Source organism: Coptis chinensis, chromosome 4, assembly GCF_015680905.1.
Source record: "Coptis chinensis isolate HL-2020 chromosome 4, ASM1568090v1, whole genome shotgun sequence".
Taxonomy (NCBI): Eukaryota; Viridiplantae; Streptophyta; class Magnoliopsida; order Ranunculales; family Ranunculaceae; genus Coptis; species Coptis chinensis.
The window spans coordinates 1612223-1621760 of NC_141459.1; the positions used below are offsets into that span (position 1 = coordinate 1612223).

At 39.4% G+C, this 9538-nt stretch overlaps 1 protein-coding gene across 1 annotated transcript; it reads left to right on the forward strand.

Annotated features, from left to right (window-relative positions):
* Window positions 1–4838: 4838 nt before the first annotated feature.
* Window positions 4839–7723, forward strand: LOC147501082 (putative glycosyltransferase STELLO2). Its single transcript, XM_086603728.1, has 4 exons — window positions 4839–4890; window positions 5020–5191; window positions 6632–6758; window positions 6844–7723. The coding sequence occupies exons 1-4, from the start codon at window positions 4839–4841 to the stop codon at window positions 7459–7461; spliced, it is 969 nt and encodes a 322-aa protein (XP_086459854.1). The 3' UTR covers window positions 7462–7723.
* The last annotated feature ends 1815 nt before the right edge of the window (window positions 7724–9538 follow it).

The window sequence follows — 9538 nt, forward strand, 5'->3', positions numbered from 1 at the left end:
AACCAAATGCATTATTGAGCTCATTGTTATAGTCCAACTGTGTCCGTCTATATCTAAGATCGCTATGATCAAATTCTTCCGGTTTCTATTGGACGCAGTCACACAACTCATCACTACAAATGTCACGACCCAAGTGCATGATCAATGAGTCATCGATCTATAGTAACTTGGTACAAACACCATGTTTGTTGAGTTGTCGAGACTTCAGAGTATGTCCATATTGGAGGACCTTAAGATATTTTTCATCTCTGGGTGACTTGACGATACTCCATAGATAAACTGAAAGACTGATGTTAGAGTTTTGTATCATTTGCATCTTAAATTCCTCGGTTATTCAGAGTAAGATGTTTTTTATTTTATTTTTAAATGCACCTGTTAATCTGTTATCACCAAATGACTCGTTTTAACTGGCCTGTTGTAGTGGTGTAACTTTTGTTCAAGTTACAAAATCAGGCCAATATAAGTAATAGGCTCTCTGATCAAAAGAAGTATAGGCTCCATTTGGAATTGCTGGAATAGTTGAACTGCTTGCCTCTTAAGATTTTGAACTTCTCTATACATGTCTGAATTGCTGTTCATGGAGTAATTCTCCAAAACTTTTAAACTCAAGCTTCTTTCCAAAAGTCTACACGTCTGAATTCGGAATTCGGAATTGCTGTTCTGCAGACAAACTTGCACATCTGAGTCCCAATGATCATTGCTACTTTGCATTACGTACAATGTCAGCAATGTCTCAAGGGAGCCCTCAACTCTTGAAATGAATATCTATCTATCTCGTCCCTCAGCAATGTCTCAAGGAGCCCTCAGCTCTTAAATGAATATCTATCTATCTCGTCCCTTGACTCTGTCGTCTTTATGATGATTTCATCATTCTATAATATCAATTGAACTTCTTTTCTTTTCCTGAGAGTCCTGACAAGTATATAACATTTGAACTACTTGAGTGGCTTCATCTTCAAATTACGAGGCATGATAAACTCCATAACTCAGATTTTCTTTGACGATTTCCGCAATTGCTTCATTTGCTTTATAAAATCATTACTCAATCTTGCACTTTGAAGTTTGAACTGGTTTTTTTAGTTTATTTTTTAGGATTATAGAACTTGATCTCAATCAACAGTAAGTAATATGCTTACTAAATACAGATTACATCACAAATCAGTAATATGCTTACTGAGTACAATTATATTACAAATCGTATTACGGAATAACAGAACTCATGCAGGTCTCGGTGCACAACATAGAACTACCGTCCACCACCACCGGATCCGCCGCCAGCTCCAACACCAACACCATTACCAGCGCCAGCACCACCACCACTCCCTGATGCCAATGCCAATGCCGATTCCAATACCTCCGCCACCCCTAATGACCTCCACCCGCTCCACCTCCTAAACCTCCACCACCACCAGCACCACTTCCTAAACCTCCACCACCACCAACACCACCGCCTGCACCAAATCCACCGCCTTGGCCTCCTCCAGCACCCCGCCTCCACCTCCACCCCCCCCTCCGCCTCCACCACCTCCAGCTCCTACACCACCACCAGCACCTACACCACCACCAGCACCAAATCCTCCACCATGACCTGATCCTCCACCAACACCACCACCACCACCGCCTCCTCCACCTCCACCTCCACCTCCAAGACCTCCACCTCCTACACCACCACCTGCTCCAAAACCTCCACCGTGTCCAGATCCACCTCCAACGCCACCTCCACCACCACCACCTGCACCGCCACCTCCTCCAATGCCTCCTCCAGTACCACCACCTACACCACCACCAGCTCCAAAACCTCCACCACTTCCAGATCCACCTCCAACGCCACCTCCACCGCCTGCTCCTCCACCTCCTCCAATGCCTCCTCCAGCACCACCACCTACACCACCACCAGCTCCAAAACCTCCACCACTTCCAGATCCACCTCCAACGCCACCTCCACCGCCTGCTCCTCCACCTCCTCCAATACCTCCTCCAGCACCACCACCTACACCACCCCCAGCTCCAAACCCTCCACCTCTCCCGGAACCTCCACCAACACCACCACCTCCTCCACCCCCGAAACCTCCTCCGCCTCCAGTACCACCACCTGCACCTCCTCCAGCACCAAAACCTCCACCACGTCCCCCACCTCCACCAAGTCCTCCACCACGCCCACCTTCATATCCTCCTCGACCACCACCACCACCAAATCCTCCACCACGCCCACCTTCATATCCTCCTCGACCACCACGTCCACCACCATAACGTCCGCCACCACATCCTCGACCGTAGCGACAACCACCGTCGTCATATCCTCCATCACCAAATCTAGTAACTTTGACTTTTTCATCACCAAGAGTAAGTACACTAAATTGCAAGGCGATGCTCAAAAGAAGCAACACATACAAACATTTGTGAGAGAGACCCATGACTCAAACTCACTTTCAGATTCACGCCAAGGCAGGGATGTCTCAATCTCCTTTTCACAATCTGCTTGTCCTGATCTTCTCGTTTTATAAGCTCAATCCACTTGAACTACTGAACAGTAGTCCACTCCATGCATTAATGAGTGCATATTAACATATATCTATGAACCGCGTTGGAACGGTTGGGAATTTGGCGGGAGCATTAAACTATAGAAGAAAGTCAAATAGAGTAATATGAGTCAACACCGACGTACTACATCTACATCTACAGCCCCCATTGGAAATGCCCTTGACGTAAAATTAATTTCTTTGAACTAATTTTAAATCACGCCAATAAAAAATTCACTACTTAGTGCTTAGGAGCGAAACCAACACACATCTATTATTTTTTAAGTATTGATTAATTCTAGTTAAATTAAATCTAACCAAATATTTATTTTATTTTCTCTCTAAATCATTTTATTTTTTCTTCACAATTTTTTTTCTATAAAAATAAAGGAAAAAAAATATTTTTCAATTAAAAATTAAAAAATTTATGTTGCAGATTTTTCAAGGGATTTTCCTTCATTCAATTACAATGCGAATTTCTCAATTTTATTTTTTATTAGCTATTATCATCGGTATTTTGGATTGTAATAAAGTTGCAATTTGTAATTGCATTTACGTTTCTTTCAAAATTATGATAAAATTTAAGAGTTTTTTTTTCCCCATAAATGTTAGAGTAGTTTTTATTTTATTATACAAGGGGTTCTTTTTTTTTACTGACAAGAATTTTAAAATTTTCGTTGTATATATATTTTTTATGGAAAAACAAATAAATGAAATATTTGTAGAGAAAAAAATGGAATGATTTGAAAATAGAATAAAATAAATATTTGGTTAGATTTTAATTAAGTAAAGTTAATAATTAGTTAAAAAAGATAGTGGATCGCTTAAGAGACTTTTTCGCTCTTAATCGCTAAAGAGCGAATTTTTCTCCCCTTAGCTCCCCACCAGACCACTATTAAGCTTTATTTACTTCTGAATTTGTTTATGTTCTAAAAGCGAGTTTATTTCACAAGTTTTACTACTTCATATGCACATGATTTTTTGCGCCCCCACCCCCCCCCCTTTGATTGTGTTTGATTGGTGCAATTATAATTTCGTTGACAATGGTTTTTGACTTTTTGTACAATAAAGTTGATGGTGACTCTTGTAGTACATTGCATATATATCTATCTAATAAAACAGGGAAGTGTGGGGCCCAAAGGACCTGATCCAACAGCTGCAATTCAGTTTCAACAAAATATGACTTGGCGAAAAGAGCGGCTCCCAGCTGGTATGTTGCTTCATTCCACAACATCTGGATCCATGCGACTCGACTTTCTTATTTTTTCATCTCTGCCGCAACACTCGACTTTCTTACTGCCGCATCATCTCTCCCAGCTGGTATTTTCTCTCTCAGTCGTTCTTACCTTTTCTTACTGCCGCATCCTTTGTTTCCTCTCTCAGTTCTTCTCGGTTTTAGTTGGCGCATTCCGTCATTTTTTTTGGCCTTTTTATTTTTTTGTCTTTTTTAGTTGGCACATTACTTAGTAGTAGTTTTAAAAACTCCAAAGGAACAACCTTTTCCACCATTCCCCCATCAACATAATCCACTGTGGTAATGGGTAGAGTTTCAGAAAGAAGGGGATGGACGGATGGTTATGGCCAAGTTGTAAACAAACAGAGCTGTGTTTGGCTGCATGGGTTCTATGGTTAAGTACTTAAGTAATGGTGTGGTTGTTAACAATCATTGACTTGAATCATAACACGGACTGTTGTATTCAAATTGTTTGACAAAATGGCTTCTTCCTAAATGTTGAGTGGATGGAAAGCAAGTTGAAATGATTACTGCATTGCTATAATAGTTTATGTTAGGGTTGCTATCTTTTAAATTTTGTATGTATTATCTTGTGGTTTAGCTTTTGTACAGGACTTGAGTTTCATAGAACATGCTATCTTTTATCTTTTTTCTTACAGGACTTGAGCTTTTGATAGCTATTAAGAAGTTTTTTCCTCACTCACAGCTCTATGAAACCGCTACTCAGGCATCACTCCATTTGAGTGTTTCAGGAATCAGGACTCGTAGAAGCTAGGGATCTTGTGGAAACGGGGAAAGTTCGGTTGGCAGAGGTATTTTTTTTTGTTTCATCCTCTCTGAGCCAATTCGACGATTTTGAACCTAAAGAAAAAACTAAAAAGCTTTCCTTCTTCAACTGGTGGACATTCAGCGTTTTCTTTGGGACACTCTTTGCTAACACCATCCTTCTGTATGTACAAGACAATGTGGGTTGGAGCGTCGGCTATGGGCTTACAACAGCTGGACTGACAATTTCAATATTAATCTTTTTAGTTGGAACACCATTCTATAGACACAAGGTACCCACAGGGAGTCCCTTTACCAGTATGTCTAGAGTGTTGGTTGCTGCTATAAGGAAATGGATGATACCTGTTCCAAGTGATCCAAAAGAACTTTATGAGCTTGACATGGCTGAATATGCTAAAAAGCAGAAGTACAAGATTGATTCCACACCTTCTTTGAGGTTATTGTGAAAAATCCTTGATCATTAGATACAAGTAAGGTGAGGTTATTCCACACCTTACTTGTATCATTTCTTGTTCTGCACCAGCCCCGTGGAACGTACTGCATTAGAGTGGAGACTACTTTATGGCAGGATATTTAAAACTGTGATTATTCTATCTGAGCAGAGCAATTCAGAGCTTGCTGTTGAGCGTGGCCAATTGGAGCAAGCATACAAGTAAGTTCTCAAAATAGTGGCTACACTATTCAGTTAGGTTTAATATAAGTCAAATTCTGGGAAGTTTTGACTTATAACAATCTCTTACATTATTCTTTCAGGATTGTACATTGTAGTGCTCTTATTTCTTGCTGATCTTTTGATTTTGAAAAGTTTAGGTGCCTTTATGTGTTTATTAACCAGCCAATACTCGTCATTCCTCAAAAGCCCAAATAGTCAAAGGAGCAGAATGCTAAATACTTAACCTAGGATCCTAACATTTCATCGCGACTTCCTCGTTGACAGGACTGTATCAACGCTAACCTGATGGTAGTCCTATACTCATATGTACTCCTATCAGTACTACGTGACTTAGTGCAAAGGCCATGCATGGTACCAAGCCGTTTTAGTCCAGCCTATAGACCCCCCTCTCAAGACATGAACCTTGAACAAGGGATTGGATCCAATACCAGATGCTAAGATTTAGAAGTTACAGTATAAGCATGACATCTTTTCATAGGGTCCAAAGAAGCTTTACAATCGAATAACATAGAATTAGATTAAGTGAGTCTCCAACTAAAAGTTTATGTAGAGGTCACTTAATAGGCAAACATTGAGGCTTGATTGTCCTTAAGTGGATTGCTGTAGATTTAAACCCATTTTGCACACAGTTGTGGAGGGATTTGGCAAGAAACTGCATTCATAAAAGAGGGAGTACCTATTAAAGAGCACCTACTCCTAGCCTTCTCATCTATTTTTGTTGTTTATGCTTGCCTGAGACATATGTTAAGTTCATTGCAAGTACTTTTTTATGTGGGTTGACTTAACGACCACAAGAGATTCCACCTTTCAGACCGTCTTTCATTCTTGTTAGCGTGCGGTTTAATAGCCTGTTTACTGTAGTGCTGTATGATGTCTAACCTATCAAACCAATTCCAACATGCTTTACTGCTGATACTTGATAGTGATAGAAGTGAAAAGCATAACATAAAATGGCTATGTTATAGTTACTCTTACACATTGAGGATTTCTTGGACGTGTACCTGAATGTAATGCTACTGTTATTTTTTCGAAGGTGGCTTCAGTGTACTGCTTCACTTTAGTTTTTTCCTTTATTTTTTTCCTTTTGTTCTTTTTTTTTTTTTTTGCTGTGTGCTGTTTAGGGTGTGTGTGTGGGACTGTGGGGGGGATCTGGGCCTGTTTTGGGTGTGGTTGAGTGCGTTTGTGGGCGTGTGTGTGTGTAATGCTACTTTATACTTGTTTTCTTGGCTGAAGGTGTGAACAACTCCCTCACCATCTGTTTATTTAGTAATGCACCAAATCTTTAGAAATCTTTACTTCTCGAAAACAAAGCACCCGAGTGATACATAGTGTGGCATAAAGTTGGCAGTTTGACTTGACTTCAGTACTCCACCAATGCTACTTTTCTTCTAATGACATAGTTGTTATTGGATCTTACAGATATCTGCCCAAGATATTTGACCGGTATACAAGTGCAGAAGGATTTCTATTCCTCCAAGATGACACCATTCTTAACTATTGGAATCTACTACCAGCGGACAAGAATAAGCTATGGATTGCAGACCAGGTATTAAAGTCTTAGACTCTTAGTAAACACTAAATGGTGTGACACATGTGATGAGTAGTTTTTATCTAACTTTTTGTTCTATCAGGTCTCCAACTCTTGGTTCGCTGTTCCTACAAGAGGGAACGACTCAGCATGGTTTTCAAGTCAGGCAAAGATGGTGAAGAAAGTAGTGAATACAATGCCAACTCATTTTCAGGTCAGTTACAAGGAAAATGGCCCCGCCAAAAACAGCCTAATTCTCTGCAGTTCTGATGTTTTCTATGTTCCCCGGCGCTTTTTGGGGGACTTCAAAGATCTGGTTGGTCTGGTGGGAAATTTAGAGATCCATCACAAGTTTGCCATACCCATGTTCTTTTTGGCCATGGATTCACCGCCTCACTTTGACTCCGTGTTCAATAAAATGATCTATCGGACAGATATTCCTTCCAAAAACTCTTCAAGCATTTATTCGGCTCTAGCACCCGCTGTGCATCCATGGAGTGTGGCTAATGAGCCTGATTTCATAAAGCTGGTTAGAATCATGGCAAAAGGTGACCCTTTCAGATTATTGTTGGCTTGTGTATGTGTGTCACTGAATAACTGGTTTCATTGTTACAGCTATGGCAATATGGCTCTCTTCTATCCTGGTCTAAACCAAACGGAGCTCGCTCTACGGCATATGCCCCGGGACATTGCTCCTACAAAGTTTATCATGTGGTCCTGATCATCCTGGCGTGGCTGCAACTTTCATAAATGTAGCTATGATGTACAAGGACATAGGAAAGATGAATACAGCTCTTCGTTATTTGCAAGAAGCCTTAAAAAAGAATGAGCGCCTTCTTGGTGAGGAGCATATTCAGACCGCTGTATGCAATCATGCTTTGGCCATGCTATCAGCATATTTATGGTTTTTTTAATCAAGTGACTGAAGTTTTGAATTCTTGGATGATGGAATTTTCTTTATTTATGGTTTTGGCACTTTGTTTATGTAGTCCGAGAAAAATGAGCTTGATGATGAAAGCAAAGGCTGAAAGCAGAGAAAGAGAAGCTGGAACAGCAAGTTAAAGCCATGACTTCTCAGCCAAGCTTCATGCCTCACCCTTCTGCCATTCCAACTGCATTTGCTCCTCAAGCTCAAGCACCTGGCAACAAGCTGATGCCATTCATCGGCTACCCTGGAGTTTCCATGTGGCAATTCATGCCACCTGCAGCAGTCGATACCTCACAGGATCATGTTCTTTGCCCTCGGGTTGCTTAAAATGGCATTCTTCAATGACTATGTTAATTGTTATCTGGTGGACTGTTAAATGTTGACTATGTTAATTGTTTAAAGTCAAATACTTGATTAGTGGATGATGACTGCTATTAAAACTGGTTGAACTCCTATTTTAGTTTTTGGGTTTATGTGGATCATTTGTAAATGCTAATAAGGAGATTTTGACTTCAGGTATTGGGTATTGACATCTTTTGGAATTTTTCAGCAAAAGGACATCTTTTGGAACCATCTACAACTAATTTGTTCTTGAGTGGTTTTGGAGTAGGCGAGTAGTCTGATACTCAGATGTGTTGCTCCCTTTCTATTCTATCTTTTTAGGAGCATCTTCATTTGTATATTTTGGCATAGAAGCAGTCGACATGTCCTACATCCACAAAGTTTCCGTATAAACTTCACTTCACAAACATCGGAGAAATGTTTTTATTCCCATATGAACATTATTTTGCTTCACATAACCTTTTGCTGCTTGGTACATAACCTTTTGTTGTTTGTGATGACTTGGTACATAGTTCATGAACAATGGAGATCAAGTAATAATGGCAGTGAATGCATATGCATTTGAATTTGCTAAACCGAATATGTAAACCTTCTTTGATGATCTTACGTTGTCTCACGTCAAAGCCTTTAAAAACATGATTTTATAAGATTGCAAAGAGCATCTACAGTCCAGACTCAAGAATGTAAACGTATTATGAAACACCTAAACCAAAACATTTTATTCGAAAAGCAATTGCACCTTATCTGTTAGGAACTTATCACTCAAGTCACCTCTGCTTATTCTTCTTTTTCTTTCGATAATCAAGTTACCAAGTAATGTTTTGGTGTAAATATGTACATGGGCATGCAAAGGTACTAGGTAGCGTGTGTTGAAGGCATGGCGAGTTGTTCAGTGCCGTACGGCACGGGCAAACCCTAGTATAGAAAAATAAACAAACTTCTACATAAATGGAACATGAATAAATAAAATTTGTATTTGGTTAACATATTTTAGATTCCTCGAAAAGTAATAGAGAAAAGTGAGATCCCGGCTACATGTTATCGGAAGCAGAGATAAGGGTTGGTAAGAGAGTTTTTGATGAATCAAATGAATTGTTATGAAATTAACAAGAAAAGTATATAACTTGCATATAAAGTAATAGACAATTGTTATACCAAACATAATGCCAACACTGATTGGAATTAAATGTTTAATCATGTTGGAATTAAAAAGATATATTTCACCATATCCACATGCTAAAGAAAGACAACATAAAAAAGCGTCATGGTTCAAAATAAAAGAGAAAAAAACTCCTATGTTGGTAAAGAGAAAAAAACTCCTATGCTAAAAAGAAAGACAAGTTAGATTCTACATAAATTTACCTATCTAAATGGTTTTCAAAGTTGATGAATTAAATTTGGGTAGTTCAAATCGACGTCAAACTGTATTGAAATGGTGGTAAAAAGTGAACCAAAACTGCAAAAATGAATTCATTACAATTTAAATAACAAAGAGATAGCGAAAAAAAAACACAAATTAGTAGATACC

Excerpts from the sequence above, each read along its gene's own strand:
- LOC147501082 (XM_086603728.1), top strand. The coding sequence starts at position 4,839 with ATGTCTAGAGTGTTGGTTGCTGCTATAAGGAAATGGATGATACCTGTT. Across the intron at positions 4,891-5,019 it reads ATGGATGATACCTGTTCCAA|GTTATTCCACACCTTACTTG; the intron begins GTGATCCAAAAG and ends AAGTAAGGTGAG. Across the intron at positions 6,759-6,843 it reads AGCTATGGATTGCAGACCAG|GTCTCCAACTCTTGGTTCGC; the intron begins GTATTAAAGTCT and ends TTGTTCTATCAG.